Source organism: Antechinus flavipes, chromosome 5, assembly GCF_016432865.1.
Source record: "Antechinus flavipes isolate AdamAnt ecotype Samford, QLD, Australia chromosome 5, AdamAnt_v2, whole genome shotgun sequence".
In the NCBI taxonomy this organism is placed as follows: Eukaryota; Metazoa; Chordata; class Mammalia; order Dasyuromorphia; family Dasyuridae; genus Antechinus; species Antechinus flavipes.
The window spans coordinates 288,129,150-288,148,560 of record NC_067402.1 but is presented as its reverse complement, the minus strand read 5'-3'; the positions used below and the strand labels follow the sequence as shown (position 1 = coordinate 288,148,560).

At 41.6% G+C, this 19,411-nt stretch overlaps 1 protein-coding gene across 4 annotated transcripts in view; it reads right to left on the bottom strand.

The window, feature by feature from the left end:
- Window positions 1-19,411, bottom strand: part of TNRC6B (trinucleotide repeat containing adaptor 6B) — a 220,184-nt gene that overhangs the window by 150,020 nt on the left and 50,753 nt on the right. For 3 of the 4 annotated variants that reach the window (XM_051962078.1, XM_051962077.1, XM_051962083.1), the window contains one exon: window positions 15,158-15,225. The exons of the other annotated variant lie outside the window; for it this stretch is intronic. In XM_051962078.1, the coding sequence (XP_051818038.1) occupies window positions 15,158-15,225 (68 nt within the window). The remainder of the gene's footprint in view (window positions 1-15,157; window positions 15,226-19,411) is intronic. 4 annotated transcript variants of the gene reach the window in all.

The following is a 19,411-nucleotide window of genomic DNA, read 5'->3' as shown; positions in this document are numbered from 1 at the left end:
TCGGCTGCCCGGCCCTGTCCTTTCCCCCTGCCTCGGGCCCTCAGTGGGCATCACTGTCCCAGCTTGGCGGCCCGTGGCCACCAAAGTTGCCCTGTCTTTCTCCTAGCACAAAATATCAACTCTGACAATCGAAAGCCCCACAATCTGCCCCCCCCTTCTTTTCCCACCTATTCCATTTCACTGCCATTTCCTGTACAATGTGGTTCAATCAAACACCTTTTGCTGTTCATAACATAACACATCTTGGTCCCTCTGCCTGCCAGGAGGATGAGGCAGCTGGGCAGCACACTCTACAAAGCCCGGCCTTAAGTCCCAAAGTCTGGACTTCAGTGCTGCCTCAGATACTTAGTAGTGGGATCCTGAATCTCAGTCTCCCTCAATTTCCTAATCTGTAAAATGGGAATAACATTAGCAATCACTTAGGCAAGAATTCAGTGAAGATAAAAAGAAATATCAGTAAAGGGCTTGGCAAAACTTAAAGCCCTATACAAATCCTTTTTAGTGCTACTAGCAGTAGTATTGTAGGTCTTTAAAGACTCAGTCACCGTATACAAGAACCTTTCCTCTATTAGGCCCTGTTTATCATGTCTACCTATAGGAGACCAGCTAAGGGGAGATGAGGTTTCTCTTTTGTTTGCAATGCCATTGTCTGACTAATGCCTGGCACTTAGTAGGTACCAGTCAATGCTTGCTGACTGAGTCAAGTGGTAAACGATGAGCGGGCATAAACCTATAAGAAAGTCTGCTCCAAGTACAATGGGCAATAACGCTGTCCCTGGCGTGCCCACAGTAAGAGTAACCACTTATATTGAACTGTGAAGGTCTGAAAGCTCTACATACATTATTTCCAGTAACTTGCAGGACGTCCCCAAGAAGCTGAAGCTCTGGCTACTGCCTGCTATAGTCGGGTGACTTGCCCAGAATCCCTCAGCTCCGAAGTAAAGAAGGCAGGATTGGATCACAGGTGCCACCTAAGCCGAGAACGGAGGCAGGATGGCCAGATGAGCTGCCACCAGATCTGGTAGAAATGCTAGGCTTGTCTAAGTGCAGCTGTTTGGATCACTGCCCAAAAAAGGAATAAGACAATCCTGGCAAAAAGCCTCTGTATTAGAGAGAGAATAATACTAGCATCAATACTAATGGCTAACATTAATAGAGCATCTACCACTGCCAGGACCTGCTCAAAGCGCTTTACAAATATCTCACCTGATGCTCACGAACCTGCCAGGGAGGGGTTATTATTAGCCTCATTCTACTCTTGAGGAAACTAAGGCAGGCAGAGGTTAAGTGACCTGGTGCCCAGAGTCCTACCACTAGTTAGCGTTTACGTTGCATTTGAACTCAGGTCTCTCTGACTAAAGGCTCAAGCTCTATCCTACTTATGTTGGAAGCTAGCTAAAATTATACTGAACGTGTATGCATGTTTTTATTTATACAAGCATAAAACAGATTAAAGAATCCTTAGTAAATCCGCTGGTTCTTTTCCACTCAATTTGACCTTTATTACATATTAGCAATGTATTATGCTAGGTATTAAGCACATAAACAAGTTCTAAAAGAACTTACAAAGTAAGAGAATATGCAAACAAATATTTACATTATACATTATTTGTTTTGATTTAAATTTCTTAATTTTTAAAGTTAAACAATGGATAATTCTATATACACAACTCAACACCCTACAAGAAGCCTGTTTGATACCTTGAATCTCCATTTCACATTGTTTACTTTAAGCAATCCAGCCCATACTTGATTTAATTTTCAAAATTGTCCTCCTTATCTATGCTCCTTTCTGTTCGAGTCAGTGCATTAAAAAAAAAAAATTCTCAGTGGTTTTTTGCAGGTAACACTCTTGGCTAACTTATTCTTCCCAACCAAATTCACCCCAATTAAAAACAGAAGGGAAGATTCCATTTTAATAAATGGATGCAGTTAAGGAAAATGAAATTAGCACCCCCAGACTTATGAAGTTCAGAATGCTGGATTTTCAGAGCCAGCCCACCCTCAATGAGAACTGGGCTCTGGCACCTTGGGCTGGGTTCTGTTGAGGCCAGCCTCTTCTCTTAATGCCTCTAGACACAGACATACAAACATACTCATTTCAGACCCATCTCTGGTCGTGTTGGAAGGCTATTGGGGGAACCTTTCTTATCACCTTTGGACTTCTGACTGCAATTCTGAGGCATGGGCCCCCAACTTTCTTGGTCATTATTCAGGGTCATGTCATCTGTAAATTTTCACTAAGATCACATATGAGCGTTCTGCTTCAGCCATTTTATATTATTGTACTTAATAATGTTAAAAAAAATTTTATCGGTATATTTTGCTTTTCCATTATACTTTACATATCCTGAGATCCATGCTCTATATAATAAAGTTTGATGAAAGAAAATAAAATCACTAGCAGTTGGACTCAGCAAAGGCTTTACGTAGAAGAGGGTGCCTGAATGGCACCAGAGTGGAAGGGAAGCCAGAGACTGGGTGAGATGGAGGAAAGGAAGGTATGCATTCTAGGCCTCCAAGCAAGCCAACGGAAAACTTCAACGAGCATGAGAAGGGAGGAGGCCAGTGGGAAAGTCGGGGTGTACAGACAAGGCTTTAACAAGCTAAGAAGAGTCTGTATTTTATCTCAATGGCAAAAGGAAAACCCTGGAGCTGGGAGAGTCAGACTGGAGATTGGATAGTGGAGTGCTGGATGAACTGGAGGGGAGAGAAGAGAGGCAAAGAGATCAAGAAGGAGGCACCTGCAATAATCCACGTGGAAGGGTATGAAGACCTCAAAGGAGGCAGCCGTGGAGAGGAGGGACTGGGTGCAAAAGCTGTTGTCCCCTGCCTCAGAGGCTGGCTCTGTCCATGTCTATAAACTGAGGGAACCTTACTAGGGACCTTTGGGGGAAACCTATGGGAAGAGGGGAAGTCCCATGGAGAACGTGAAGGTGGGGATGCAGCTAAATGGAAAGGCTTCGTGAAGAAGTGGTACCTGCTCTTGGTTTGCTTTCAATCACCCCAACGAGTGAAGGATTTCACAGTGGGAAAGGATCCAAAACATGGATTCCCTTGCAAAAAGAATCAGAGCCAGCTTCCAAAACCTGTCCATTTCATGGGGTCTCTTCCAAGACTGTCACCCAGATGAAATGAAAGGAAGGCAGCTGCTAGGTTACTGTGTTTGTGTGTGCACAGAGGTGGCTGTCAGGAAGATGTGCCTTTAGCTGCTCTTAAAGCCCACCTCAACCCTCCTTGGAGCGGGCTGTGCGGGCGTCTGAACACAAAGGAAGATCTGAACAGAAGGAGGAACCTCCTGGGCTGGCAATCAGTCAACATTTGTCAAGTGCCTTCTATGTGTCCAAAACTGCTAAGTACTGGGGATAAAAAAGAGGCAAAAGGCAGTCCCTGTCTCTCAAGGAGTTTATAATCTAAGGGAAGACAATATTCAAGCAAATATCTACAAAGCAAGTTCTATGTGTGATAAATAGGAACTAACCTTAGAATTAAGAGAGATTGGGGGAGACTTCTTAGAGGATGGGATTTTAGTTAGGAGTCAAAGGAAGTCAGGTACAGATATTTTATCAGTTAGCCAGTCAGGAAGCATCTATTAAGCACTTACTATATGCCAGGCACTATGCTAAGCATTAGAGAGACAAAGAAAAGCTAAATATCCCATAAGTGGCTCATTATTCTGGGGAGACAACATGTAAACAATTATGTAGAGATGAGATACAGCCAGGATAAAATGGAAATAATCCAGACAGGGAAGGCACTAGAATGAAGAGATGAAGAAAGGATCTTTGCAGAGGATGGGATTTTAATTGGTGTTGAAGGAAGCTAGAAGTACACTCGAAGGGAAAGCCAATCAGAGAGAGTCAGAGAAAGTGTCTAGATACATGAATGTGATGGAAAATTACTGTGCTATAAGAAGAAGTGAAGAGCAGGCTGATTTCTGAAAAGCCTAGAAAGACTTGTGCGAACTGAAGCTGAATGAAGCGAGAAGAACCAGGAGAACACTGTACATTGTAACATCAAGATTATATGATGATCGACTAAGATAGACTTGGCTCTTCTCAACAATGTGGTGATTCAGGACAATTCTAATAGACTTGGGATGGAAAACGGATTCTACATCTAGAGGGAGATATATGGAGGCTGATTGAGGATTAAAACCTAGTATTTTCATCTTTTATTTTTAGGGGAAGGGGATTACTTTTTCTTTCTTGTGATTTTTTTCCCCCTATTTGTTCTGATTTTTCTTTATAACACAACAAATATAGATATATGCTTATATGATTGTACATTTATAAACGATATCAGACTGCTGGTTGACTTAGGGAAAGGGGAATAAGAAAGGGAGGAAGAAAAAAATTTACAGAAATGAATGCTGAAAACTATCTTTGCATGTAATTTGAAAAATACTGTTGAGAAAAAAAATTAAATAAAATTTTGATTTACAAAAATTCTTAAAATGCTTAGAGATAAGAAAAAGAGTATAATTTGAAGAACAATAAGGTATAATTCATCAGAGTACATGTGAGAGGCAGAAGAGTTGGAGAGAGTAAGGAATAAAAAGACTGGAAAGGAGATAAATTCTAGAGGGTTTTAAAGCCAAAGAGAGGGGTTTATATGTGATCCTGGAGGAGACAGGATTGTAGCTGATTAAAAGAAGACAAAAGGGTCAGATCTGAGCTTCGAGAGATCACTCTGGTGGCTGACCTGAGGTTGGATTAGAGTGGGGAGAGAATAGAATCAAGCAGACCCTCAGCCCCACTCTCAGTAGTTACTATCCAGATGAGAAGTGATGAGGGCTGCCCTCAGATAGGAGCAGTGTCAGAGGCCATAAAGGGGCATATATTATGGAAGCTGGCCTGATGACTGACCGGACGTAGCGTCTAGATGACTGGATGCTAATACTCTCAATAGCAACAGGATTGTGAGGAAGAGGTTTAGAGCGAGGGGCGAGATCATAAGTTTTGTTTAGGATACCCGTTTGGGATTTCAGATGTCTACTGGACATCCAGTTCAAGTTCTCCAAAAGGCAGTTGGAGATAAAAGAAGGGAGGGTCGGAAGGGAGGTTAGGGCTGAGAATCAAGCACATATAGAGGTGACAGGTAAAATCACAGAAGCTAAGATCACCAAGTGAAATAATACAGGAGGAGAAGAGAAGAACATCCAGTACTGAGTCTTGGATGATGCTCCCAGTTAACAATCATGACTTGGAAAGGGGATAAGCAATGAAGCACAAGCAATAAAGGCTCTTCTCTCCAACACCCACCATATTAGAGATTTCAGACTGTGAAGAACGCCCAAAGGACTAAAATATGCAAGATTTCTATAGTACACTAAGTGGCAATTTGTAACAAATAAAAATCTATTAATAGGCAGAAGAGTTAAACTTAGCAAACACTTAGAATCAAACATCTTAGAACTAGAGGTGGCTATGAGAAAAAAAAAACCCTTCATTTTTCAAAAGGGGAAACTGGGGCACAGAGAGCTAGAGTTACTGGTCCAAGACCCCATAGGATGTAGAGGACACAGCCAGGCCTCAAACTCTGGCCCTAAATTCCCCAGCATCGCCAGGGCATGAGCCATGTGCTCCTTACAAAGTGAAGAGATGGATGCTAAGGGGCTCCAGATCACCCAACTGGTCCTTGGTGGATCTGGGCCAGGAGGGCAGGTCCGGCCAACCTCCCACTGCACCATGGATCCTCACTACTACACCTGGTTGCAAAGCTTTCCTAATACTACAACTAGTCCCTTCACTCTCAACTCTAGGTCAAAATGTCTGGCAGGGAGTTGGTAACGTAAGACCGAAGCTCAGGAGATCAGAGCTAGATATATAGAGTAAATTCAACTAGACAAATATTCACTGAGTATCTACTACTAAAGTCAATGACTGGCAAAATTCTGGCATATCTCATTAAAGGAGAGGTATGGGAGTATTAGAAACGGAAACAGTGAGAATAATATATGTTCCTCAAAATAGTTCATACCGGACTAACCTCATTTCCTTTTATTTTTTTTAGAAAATAATTTGAACAGGGTTATTAGTGTGCTAGATTTAGCAAGGTATATATTCTTATGGAAAAGAGAGGGGTTAGAAGCAGGAGGGGGTACAAGGTTTAAATAAGCAAGACATGATCTCTGACAAGGGGTTTGCAATCAGGGAGGATGTGAAGACATCCACAGAAAACAGCAACTCACAATTTTTTTTTTTTGTTTGACTTGGCGTCTAACTTTTTTTTTTTTATATTAGAGCTTTCTATTGACGAAACACATACATGGGTAATTTTTCAGCATTGACCCTTGCAAAAACTTCTATTCCAACTTTTCCCTTCCTTCCCCTAGATGGCAGGTAGTCCCATACATGTTAAATATGTTAAAGTATATGAATAACTCACATTTTACATGATGTGTACAAAATCAAGGAACTGAGGGAGGGTTTCTCAGAGGAAGCTAAAGGGGTTCCTTAAAAACCAGGCAAGATAAGAGGGGAAGTATATAGAATTGGGCAAGAGAAAAGGGACAGAGACTAGGAAAATTTAGGAAACACATTTAGTCTGAGCATATGAAAGAGGGAGAGTAGAGATAAGGCTGAGAAGGAAGCTGTGGCAAGTCCTGAATGTCAGCCTAAAGAGCTCAGGTGTCAACTGGGAAGCAAACGAGAATCATTGAACAATGAGAGTAACATTAACAGAGCTATGTTTTTAAAAGATTCATCTGCTACCAGGAGATCACTGTACAGGGCAACAAGATTATACGATGATCAATTCTGATGAATGTGGCTCTTTCCAACAATGAGATGATTCATATCAGTTCCAATAATCTTGTGAAGAAGAAAGTTCATCTATGCCCAGAGAGAAGACTGTGGGAACTGAGTATGTTCCACGACATAGCGTTTTCGTTCTTTCTGTTATTTGCTTTCATTTTGTTTTCTTTCTCGGTTTTTTCCTTCTTGATCTGATTTTTCTTGTGCAGCAAGAGAACTGTATAAATATGTATACATATATTGGATTTATCATATATTTTAACATATGTAACATGTATTGGATTACCTGCCATCTAGAGGAGGGGGGAAGGGGAAGGAAGGGAAAAGTTGGAACAGAAGGCTTTGCAAGGGGCAATGTTGAAAAATTACCCATGCATGTGTTTTGTAAAAAAAAGCTTTAATTAAAAAAAGAAAAAGAAAAAAAGATGATTCATCTGTTAGTATTATGGATACTAAACTGAGGTAAGGAGAGGGGAACAGAGTTGGCTGCCTCTGTGGGAGACAAGAGTTATAACAGGCCAGAAGAAGGGGAATAATGGAAGCAAAAGAAAGGACAACCGCATCTGACATTACAGAAACACTAGGTCTTGGCAAGTGTGGATAAATGAAGAGCAGGAAAGAAAGCAGATTAGGGGAATAGGTGAAGGAAATTAGGGCAGAGGATAAGCAGGTTTTCAGGGGGTAATTGATGACACATGGTCCCAAAGAAGTGGGGAAGGGTGTTGGAAAATGGGATCAGGAAAGCAGAGAGAAGGAGACTTAGAGAGCCATCCATACTACTAGTCTGAGGTGCTGAGGAAAGGCTTTGCAGAAGCTCCCCCTGGCCTCCTCTCCCCTCACGAAACAGGAAATGAAAGTTAGCAGGTTAGGAATGAAGGGAAGACCCAGATGACAAAGATCGGCAACTCGAGGAGAGAGGGAAAAAGTCTGGAGCAGGTACTGCAGGCATTCACTACAATTTCATTTCAGGTTTCCCAAACCATTTTAGATAACTTTGATAATGAATCTAGTAAAACAAAACAAAACAAAACCTTTCAAGTCCAATACAATGCTAATACAATGACCAATAGAGATTACAGGTGACTCCTGGAAAGCATACTTCCTTTCTGTTAAGGAAAGAATTTTACTTTTGTAAATTATTATGCTGACTAATGTTGTTATAACTGATTGTTGGTACATGGATGTATTTTAATGGTAGGATTGCATATACTGTATGGGGAGAGTAAATGTTATGTCAAAACAATATATATCAATTCCTAAAAGTGCCCAAAACATAATCAAAAACCTGGAAGTCACCTTTTGAATGATGTTATTCATAGCAGATACTTCATCAGTAGACATGACTTACTCCTTTAAAAAATAACAGTAACTCCTTTAAAAAAACTAACAAAATGTGTAACAAAAGCTTATTTAACTGTACTTTTCTAATACAGGCATCATGTACTTAACTAACTATTCTTACTACTTTAAATGAAAGCCCATCACCTACAAAAGTGGGTTAGAACGAACGGAGCACTATTCTTCAACTGTGGACATTCCCCTAATTCTCCAATAATTCTCTGGCTTCACTAATGGAGACTCTACATTGACGATATGTGAAGAGCCCATTGGGTTTCCTATAACCCGAATATAACCCTATAACCCCTATAACACCCGAAGTAGGGAGATACATACAGAGTAAAGGTAAAAAGTTGGAGCAGAATCTACTATGCTTCAGGTGAAGTCAAAAAAGCAGGGGTAGCCATCCTGATCTCAGATCAAGCAAAAGCAAAAATTGATCTAATTAAGAGGATAAGGAAGGGCACTATATCTTGCTAAAGGGTAGCATAGACAATGAAACAATATCAATATTAAATATATATGCACCAAGTGGTGTAGCATCTAAATTCTTAAAAGAGAAATTAAAAGAGCTGCAAGAAGAAATAGACAGCAAAACTATAATAGTGGGAGATCTCAACCTTGCACTCTCAGAATTAGATAAATCAAACCACAAAATAAATAAAAACGAAGTCAAAGAAGTAAATAGAATACTAAAAAAGTTAGATAAGACAGATCTCTGGAGAAAACTAAAATGGAGACAGAAAGGAGTACACTTTCTTCTCAACAGTTCATGGAACCTATACAAAAACTGACAATATATTAGGACATAAAAACCTCAAGCTCAAATGTAGTAAGGCAGAAATAGTAAATGCATCCTTTTCAGACCACGATGCAATGAAAATTACATTCAACAAAAAGCCAGGGGAAAATAGACCAAATAATAATTGGAAATAAATAATCTCATACTAAAGAATGATTGGGTGAAACAGCAAATCAGAGATATAATTAATAACTTCACCAAAGAAAATGACAATAATGAGACGTCATACCAAAATGTGTAGGATGCAGCCAAAGCAGTAATAAGGGGAAATTTCATCTCTCTAGAGACCTACTTGCATAAAACAGAAAAAGACAAGGTCAATAAATTGGGCTTGGAACTAAAAATGCTAGAAAAGGAAGAAATTTAAAATTCCCAGTCAAACACTAAACTTGAAATTCTAAAAATAAAAGGAGAGATCAATAAAATTGAAAGTAAAAAAACTACTGAATTAATTAATAAAACTAAGAGTTGGTTCTATGAAAAAAGCAACAAAATAGACAAACCCTTAGTAAATCTGATTAAAAAGGAAAGAGGAAGAGCCCATTGGGGGCTTTTTCAAAGATGCCAGAGATCTACGTACAGTGGGGAAAAGGCCTTGGCTTGGCATGGAGGAGGCTGGCATTGGAGATAGTTTTTTTTTTTTCCTTTATGAAACAAGGCTGATGGCCTTGAAGGTCCCTTTCAGCTTTTGATCTTGCGGTTGTACTGATCCTCTCCCTAGGAGTCTCTGGGCCTTCACTTCCTCCCCATAATATACGGAGGTTGGACCAGATGGATGGCCTTGAGGTCTCTTCCAGATCTAACTTTGTGAAAGCTGCAAACTGGAGGGGGTTGGGGGTGGGAGGAGGGAAGGCTTGAAAGCAACGGCTTTCTTTGTGCAAGATTACCAATGGGATGCCCCCATCAATGCTGCTTCCCAGGGACAATACTCTCTTAGAACTCTGTATCTAAAGACCAGTTAGAGAACACTATCAAAATTTGTATTCTGGAGATAATGACATAAATGAAAGTAGTGGATCAAAAATAATTTAGAGATGACTGTGTTTAGGAAGTATCCATGAAATATATTATAAAACTGATCAAAAGAATAATTTTTGCCTTGAAGAACTTCAAGCCTAAATAGAACAGACTAATAGGAAGCACACGCCACCAGGACAGGGTTGGGAGACCCAATGAGAAGAGTGAGAAGAGCTTCTCTTAGGACAGGGCACTGCCAGGGATGTACCAAGAGGTCTCTTAGAATGAAAAGCCAGGGGTTCTAGGATTGAAGAGCAGACCCAAAGGAGAAAGGAATTAGGAAGAACTAAAGTGGCCTGAAACATGAAGCCAAATACGTTTAAAAGACTTGTACATGTATAAACTACATCAGATTGGTTGCTGTCTTGGGGAAGGGAAAGGAAAGGAGGGAGGGAGAAAAATTTTTTGAAACAGTCTTACAAAAATGAATATTGAAAACTATCTTTACATGACATTGGAAAAATAAAACACTATGGAAATAAAAAAAAAAGAAATAAGTATACACATCTATCTCATTAGTATGCAAATTGCTTTCATCTTGAATAAATGGTAAAATTATATATATACCAAAGAATTGTTTTGAAATAAATTTATGATTTATTATCAGTTAAAAAAAAAGAAAGCAAGCTGAAATTAAGACAAAAGAAGCTAGGAGGAATGTAAGCACTTCATCACTTCATAAAAAATGTCTCCCCATCTATTTTCTTATTTGCCTACATGTGTTAGGAGCAGCTAGAGTGCACAGGGCACTGAGCTTGGAGATAGGAAGTTCAAATCCCACCTCAGACACTTCCTAACTGGGTGACCCTGGGCCAATCACTTCACGCTATCTGCCTCAGTTTCCTCCTCTGGCACCCAGCAGCAGCTATAGCCTGGGACAATGGAGGGGGGAGGCCTAGAGGTCAGCCAGGCCAAAGGCCTCCTCCACCCATACCAGAGTCTCCCAGAGCCGTGAGGGACAGAACAGCGGGCGGCCAGTGAGGATTGGGGCCCTTCCTCTAGGAAGGAGGGGGTCCTGGGTGATCTCAAAGCCTCTCTCAATCCCTTGGCCCAGTGCCACTCCTCTGGTCCTCCACCTGGCATAGCCTGTCTTGGAGTTTCCTGCAATCTCCTAAGATCAGTGCCCACCTCAAGCCCCTGGCCAGGAGACAGAAAAATATTTATTGGTGGGTTTAAGCCCGAGAGAAAGTGCAAACCTGGAAAGGCAGGAAGGGCACAGGGGGCAGCTAGTTCGCTAACAAGCAACCAACTGGTACAGTGGCAAAGACTCTGGTCCTAGGGGCAGAGCCCCGAGTTAAAAACTTATGGACATTACAGGAATGGGCTTTGTTCTCTTAACTGAAATGTCCTCTTTCTCCCCCTTTAGAACAAAGACTCCTTGCAGGCAGAGGCAGATGGGGCTTTTCTTTGTAGCCCACTCTGCCAGAGCCCTTAACAAATGCTTGTGAACTGTACTGTGCTTTGGGGAGACATCCCATGACCTTTCAACCATCTTAAGGTGCTTCCCAAGGAACCCCAACGTGCCCAGATAGTTTCAAACATGGAAAACCACAGAATCCCCAGAACTAAAAGTCCAATGACTCAGGGGCTCAGCAGAGAGGGAAGGAGGGCTGTGTGAGACCCAGCCTGCTAGTTATCGTCCCTGTGTACTTGGTCAATGCACGGCCTCCCTCTCGGGGCCTGGACTGGGGACCAGCTATGGCCCTATACAGCAGTGACCAAGGATGCTCTGGATATATGAGAGAAGTTGGTATCATCTGAGAGGAAGGGAGCCAGCCAGCAATAAGGAGCATGAAAAGGCACCAGGCCCCAGAGTGGGCACAGAGCTAGGTCACAACCAAAGCCAGTGCCCCCGGCAGGCAGAGTTTGGGAGATCCTCAGCAGGAGAATGGGGCCGGCATCCCAGGAAGTGCCAATGGCCCAGTGGCAAGCTACGGCTGCTGGCAGCCCAGAGGATTCTGGGCTGGGATCTCCTTCTAGACTCAGAAAAGTGGGCTGCCTTGTCCTTCGGGCTTGGCTTTGCTGGGAGACCTTTAAATAAGGAGGAATCTAATGGAACAGAGCTCCCCAGGAGGAACTGAAGTCACAACAATTCCACCTTGCTGCACGTGGGGATCAAGATCTGGGCTGGGTCCAGCAATGGGCTGCGTTCTTTCTTCTGAATCATCCCAATAAAACTCGGGGAGCACCTATAGCAGAGTTCCCCTCCCGTGTCCCATTCAAATCTGAACAGATCTTCCTCAGAGAGGATCAGAAGAGACCATAGCCTCAAGGGATAGAACTGTAAACAAAACTACAGAATTAAGAGTGTAAACGATCCCTCAGAAGAGAGACAGGTTGGGCCTCTTGGCTAGAAAGCCCAGGGTTCAAGTGCCAGATACCTTCCTCCTGCTCTAACCTTTCTCAGGGTGCAGGTTGGATCCCTAAATAATAAGCTAAGGAAGAAGAGCCCGGGTTCGGCCTCAGCCAAGAGGAAGCTTCCTGTGCTAAGGAAATCTCAGACCCTATCCCTAATTTTGGTAAATCATGGCTGCTCTGGGAGGAGGAACAAAGGCTATTAAGGAAACAGACGTTTAAAAAACCATAAAGAAGCCAGTTAGAGAACAATCAAAATTCACCAGAGAAATGAAAGTCACTACAAATACAAAGCCACATGAAGCCCTGTCCCTGCCTCCTATTTCAGGGAGAAATAGGAGGGGGGCCCAGATGAGAACAGGCTGAGGCCTAGGCATGGAAAGGGGGGAGAGGAAACCAAGCTCACCTAGTAACAAGCTAAGCTGAGAACTCGTTTCCAAATCATCCCATCCATTCACTCTTCCCAGCCAACACCTGGCCAACCAGACGTGGGGTGCCAAAGCATAATATGGTTCAAAGAACGAACAAGAAAGATCTCGGAAAAACCTGTGGGCCAGACCTTCGGCGAGCAGGGGCAGACAACTTCCAGGCCGATTTCTGCTCCCCCTTCTCGAAAGCTGGATTCGTTCTTACAATTGCGTCTGTGTTCTACATACCATACGATTAAAGCTATAGATTTTAATGAAGTAATTATGTGGTAATAAACTCAGCTCGCTTGATTTGCTGGGCTAGATCTAAGAGAGGAGTAATCAGAGAATGATCACAGAAGACAAATACTAAGTAAAACAATCGGAAAGCAGCAATTCCCCAAATCATCACGGCTCGCCTTTTTGCATTTAACATGAAACAAATAAAAAAGATCTTTATGAAGCAAAAAAAAGCAGCACCCCGCCGCCTTTCCCCTCCAAATCTTAAAATCCCACATGTGCATTCATCAACAGCAATGACAAATGTCCAAGGCCCAAATCGATCTGTTCAATTTCAAAAGTCAAGTCTTTCCTAGGGTACTTTCTCTTGCAGATGCAAAGCTTCTTACACTGTGGGTCTCAATCTCATAACTGAATGAGGGGGTTGCAAAGAATGTGGCAACAGTGAAAGGTATTAGATATTCTGCCAAGATTTGATTCTTAATGTAAAAATAAACAAGTACATCCATCTCATTAGCATGCAAATTTGCTTTCATCATTAACAGAAATTAAAATTATATGTATACAAAAAATGGTTTTAAAATATATTTCTTTATGATTTGACATCAGTGAACATTTGATCTCTATACCTACTTTCTAATACCTATAGATCCAAGGTCACACGCAAATTTCCCAGGCAAAGAGGGTTGAGAGTGGTAAGAGTTTTAAGAAGCTTCATATCAATGTATTCTATTGTGTGGCCTTCACCGAACAGAGGCCAACAGTTCATCCCAGACCTCACCTTTAAGATCCATCCAGCATGGACTCGCAAACAAACACAATGGAGCTTAATCTCCGCCTTGAGTGAATGACACATGTATAGAATCTTGGAAAAGTTCATTACTTCAGTAGCTTTGACCCACAAACTTCATGTGGTTCTCATGAGCTGGAGGAAATCGCAGTATTTGCCGCCCCTGTTGCAGGAGATCTCACAGTAGTTGATTCTTGGGGCCTATATCCCCCTCTTTGAGATCCTAACTTCCTCAAAGACTGTGACTTTGGGAGGTGGGGGTTATGTATGATCACTGCAGGATGTTAGAATGCAATGGGGGGTATTGGAAAAAGAAATGGGGATAACTTGAATATTTCCTCAATCTGCTTTGGTTCTAATGAGGCTCAATTTTCCCTCTGTCATCCTTACTTAATATTTCATTAATTCTATCAGACCATCATGGATGCAATACCCTACCTAGGCAAATCTGACAAGAAAGGAACAAAATCGGGATCGATTCTGAATGTCCCTTGGAAAACTATACTTGATTTAAAAAAAAAAAATCTAATCTGTTGAGAAGACATCCAGGTTTTTACTCACAAGACAACGAACCAATTCCACGGAATAAATATTCTGTAGAAGCAGACTGTTTCTTTCTTAGAAGAGTATCAAAGAAAAAATTTTCACACAACAGGATAAAACTAACCTCCGTATAGATGAGGACTTCTCTTGAAAGATCCTGGACAAATTATGAAAACTATTCAGAGTATCCATTTGAACCAAAAATGTTCGGTAATGACTTCAGGCCATTGAAATCTGAAAATAATCTTAACTCTTTCTCCATAAAAATATTAGTTTGTTCTACTGTAGTATTTCTTGCTTGCTTAACTAGAGAAAACCTCACCTCCTATTAAAGAAAATATGCCTCCTGGGCTCTCTTCTCTTCTTTTTTCTAAAGCCAAAGCATTCCACTAAGACCGAAAGGATGCCAAGAATTGCATCAGAAGCTACATAAGAGAAATGGGACTATTTCTAATATCAGTTCCTCTGGGTAAAGGTTTTGTTATCGAAACAAAGATTAGCCTTACCACATGACTAAGTGAATAGAATTTCAGGAAGTGCTCTTCCAACACCTCCTCAGGTGGTTGCTTTCACACAGGCATGTCTAGTGAAAACGGCACACTGTTTTCTATTTCTACCAGTACCAAAGTTCGCCGGCTCCGGTTAGAACACCCTGATCCATGAAGTCCTCGCTAAAACACAATACTGATTCCGGGTTAGTCAAATGTGGGAAAACCTCTGCTTCCTCCACCTCTCTAGGTTAGTGGGCCCGTGAGTACAAATTGGCTCATCAGTGAGCACCCACCAACACAAATACCCCCCCACGATACACACACACAGCCCCAACAGACATGCTTTTTAATAGACTAAACAATAGCATTTCAAAAATGTGTCACAAGACTCTTTTACAAAATAAACCATGACTCACTGTTGGCTTTCTTCACCAGGAGGCGGAGTCTTGCCATGCCCTTCCATTACCAAATCTTCATGTCCCACCTGCCAAGGCAAGCATTACAGGTCATGTATTATCACCTCCAAAGTGGGCTAATGCTTCATGTTACAATTAAATTTGGTCATTTCACTGCATACGTCCTAGATGTATGCGTATGTATACGTATGTATACATGTATGTATGTATAGACATTGGAATTACAAGGAGCCTTAAGGCTGAGCTAATCTAACCTTTTGCTCATTTTACAGAGGAAAAAACTGAAGCGCGGAGAGGTTCAATGGCTTGTCCGAGAAGAAGTTAGCGGCGGGACAGATCCTGAGTCCAGACGGTCCAATGGCCTTTCCACCAGCACATTCTGTCTGCCTCTCCTCTTCCAGATGGCAGCGGCTCTCGCTCCCTCAAGGCAATCTTTCCTGGGCGATCGCGATCCTGGACATGCACTGGCTTTAGAATACAGCTTTGGCCATCAGGCCATCAGTGCTTTGAGGAAACATGCAGGGATTTATTGCCCTGAAACAGTTCACAAGGTAATGATGGAAAAAATTCACCTTCTGTTGTTCAGGGCCTTGCAATGTTGAGAGAAAAGGGGTCACACTGAGGCTGCGTTGCAGGAGAAGGTGAAGAGGGCAGAATGGCGGGAGGGTGGGCCAGCCCTGCTTCTGCTGAGGGAGCACTGCCATCTGATCATTCCCTGGGTACCCCTTCACGTCCTTCAGTCAGCGGCCATCACGACCATTCAGATGGGCCTGCGTCAGGAGGCGGCCTGGAGCTCTGAAGAGAACCAAGCCATTTTCCAGATGTGGCTCCCCTTCCCCCCCATTCCTCCTTCCTAAGGTCCCCCTGGTTCTTACTGTTGCCGTATGGAAATGATGGTTTCTGGGCCCTCCTTTGAGCATGCTTCTTTATGGAAGCTACTTTCGCCACTCATCCACCATCTACAGTGCTTGTTCCTAAGTATATGCACACACTCATCTCCTGAATCCATCATCCTGCATGGCACAGTGTGGGCTCTGGAGAGGGGGGACAGGATTGCTTCCACCTACAGATTTGTGGCCTTGCCTGCTTGCTAGGGAAGTGGTTATTGGGCTTTTGGTCTCCTCACTAAGAAGATTACTTTCCCACCTTTTCTCCCAAAGTTCCACCCAAAGCATCTCTCTCTGCCTCTTTTCTATTTCTCAGCACTGTCGGTTCCTCTGACAAGGCCAGGTGGAAGCCACTGGGTGTGTCTTCTCCTTTGCTCTCCTTTCTAATTAATCTGAGGCTGATTTTTATTGGTCAGTGGTTTGGCTGCACACAGACAGTTGATTCTTCTATCATTTCTGCATCAATAAGCACTATGTTCTTGCCCATGACAGTCAATCTCCTTTTTTTCTCTGACAGCTCTTCTGGGCTCGGCACATCCCACCCCTCGTGGAAGAGAAGTCCTCTGACCTGGAGGAGAAGCTCCTCCTCATCCACAAGCCCTCAGTTCTCTCTTCTCAAATCTGAGCTTCGTCTCCTGGGTATCCAAGCAGCTGGTGCCCGGGGCAGAAGACCATTGGTTCCTGATTGACACTATAATAACAGCAGATGTGTTCAGTGTTTACTAACACGAGCTCACGTGAGCCTCAGAACAACCCCGTGGGGTTGAAGGGGATACCACAGAGTTGACCAACCCACTTTATGGTTGAGCAAACAGCCTCAGAGAAATCCAGATATGCCCTTGGTCACCTAGCTGAGAAGCACTAGAGCAAGGTGCTACTTTTCCCTTAATTTATGGGCTTTGCTATCACCAGGCTACAGTTTCCAGGCGTTTCTCTTATTTGCTGATTTCCTTTTCTATTTTTACTAACAGAGTTTGCTATATAACAGAGTTTCAGGCCCGATAAGCTCATGCCCCTTTGTTCATGCTTTTTCCATTATTTCCCTTGAGATTCTTGACTATGAATACTTAACAAATTCTATACTCATTGTGCCAAGTTCTTAAGACTCCCTCAAGGAATCTGATTGGTAAGCACTAAACTGATCAGTTAATTTAGGTCATATTGTCATTTTCATTATTTTGGTATGACTTGACCATAACAGTAAACAATTCTTTAAAGATGCCTTTATTCCTCTAAGAGGTTGTATTTTACATATATATGTACATACACACACACACATATATATATATATATGTATATGTATATTTATATATCTTTTAAGTTCCTTTGTAGGCTGATTCTCAAATATTTTATAAATTTTGTAGTAATTCTGAATAAGATTTTGAAAAATCACTATTCAATGTATACTTCTTGGTCCACTGCTATTAGGTCTACACCTCAAAGAGATTAAAGAAAAAGGAAAAGGACCCCTCTGTGCACAAATGTCTATTACAGTTCTTTTTCGTATGGTCAAAGAACTGAAAAAACCGATGGTACCCACCACCAGTGGACTTCATGTCATCCCCCTCCTCCATGTCCCGTTTCCCAACCTTTGCACTGCCTGTCTCCCCCCATCTCCTCTACTCATCTCTGCCTCTTACAGTCACAAGGACTTCTTCGAGACTCAGTTTAAGAACCATCTTCTCCCAATTCTCTTCTCCTATGGATGCATCTTCTGTGTCCTCCCCACCCGTTAGAACGTAAATGCTAAACTCTTGGAAGGAAAGGTTGGGAGAGCTTTTGCCTCTATCACTAATCCTGAACATAGAGCCCAGTATACAATAGGCATTAATACACACTTAGAGTTTGAATCATTAGATGCTTTTGTTAATATTAAAGAGTTACTCTCAAGTCTGTGCTTAGAATAGGTCTTTTTTTTTTCCAGAAACTTTTTACAAGGAGTTCAACCATGTCATCCTAGATGAAGTGATACTAAGGGGGTGGAAAATTACACAGTCTGACATATTTCCTCAATGGAAATGTATCCCAAATATTCTGATAGCAAAGAGGTATGGTTCCAGGACTTCTGAATCTAAGACAAAAAATTACTCAAAGAGGGATGAGGCACTCTTAAGAATTAATTTCTGACAACAAAATTGTGAATGATTCAACAATGAGCAAAAGATGAGAAGGAAAGTGACTGAGTAGAAAAAATTCTTTATATCAAACATCTTTGATAAGGAAGGATGTAATATTCCAAATACGTACAGCTGGGCCATTCCCTAGTAACTAGACAAATAATTAAAAGACATTTAATTCTCAAAAAAAATTCTCATATAAAAACACAACTCACTAATATTAAGAGAAATCTCTCCCCTAGAAAATTGGCCAAGATATGAAATGTAAATGTTGGAAGGTTTGTGAAAAGGTAGCCATACTCATGTACTATTGGCAGAAATATAAATTAGCCTAACCATTCTGCAAGATAATTTGGAGTTATGCTAAGAAAATTACTAAAATGGATTGTGAGGCATCAATTCCAAAGAGTTCAATGATAAAAAGAAAACTCCTGTATACATCAAAATATTTATAGCAGCCAAGGACTGAAAACAATTGTAGTAAAACAGATTATTGAATGTGAATATCAGTCAACAAGAAATTTTTTTGTTTTTATTTAATTTCTTTTCAATTAATAAGCAATTGTTTCCCTTCTCTTCCATTTTCCCACTCTCATTAAAAAAAAAAATCCTGTATAAAAATGCAGACAAGCAAAACAAATTTCCACATTTGGCCATATCCAAAAAAATTATGTTTCTAGAGTCTATGACTTCTCTATCAGGAAGGAAAGGACCTGCTTCATCACTTCTTTGGAATCATGGCAAGTAACTGCACTGATCAGAGTGCCTAAGTCAAAACTGTTTGTCTTGATAAGCATTTATTATCCACTTATTATCTGCCAGGCAATGGCTAAGCACCGGGAATACAAAGAAAGGCAAAAAATAAAGTTTCTGACTTCTAATGGAAAAGACAAAATGTCAACAACTCACTGGGCATATGCAAGGGCTATAGAGGGTAAATGAGGTAATCTCAGAGGGAAGGGGATAATGGTGAGAAAGAAAGGGTATCCCAACACAGAGGAACTGGAGGTGAACTTTGAAGGGAACTAGAGAATCTCAGAGTTGGAGAGGAGACCGTGGTATGAAGGGTGGCTGGTGCAAATCATGGGATCCAGTGTAGCTTGATCACAGAGCGTGTGGAGAGAAGCACAGTAAGTTTGCAAAGATAGGAGAGACCCAGGATGAGTACAGCTTTAAATGCCAACAGATGAATTTAGACTTGATCCTGGAGTTTATTTAGCAAGACTTACACATTAGTAAAATCATTTTTG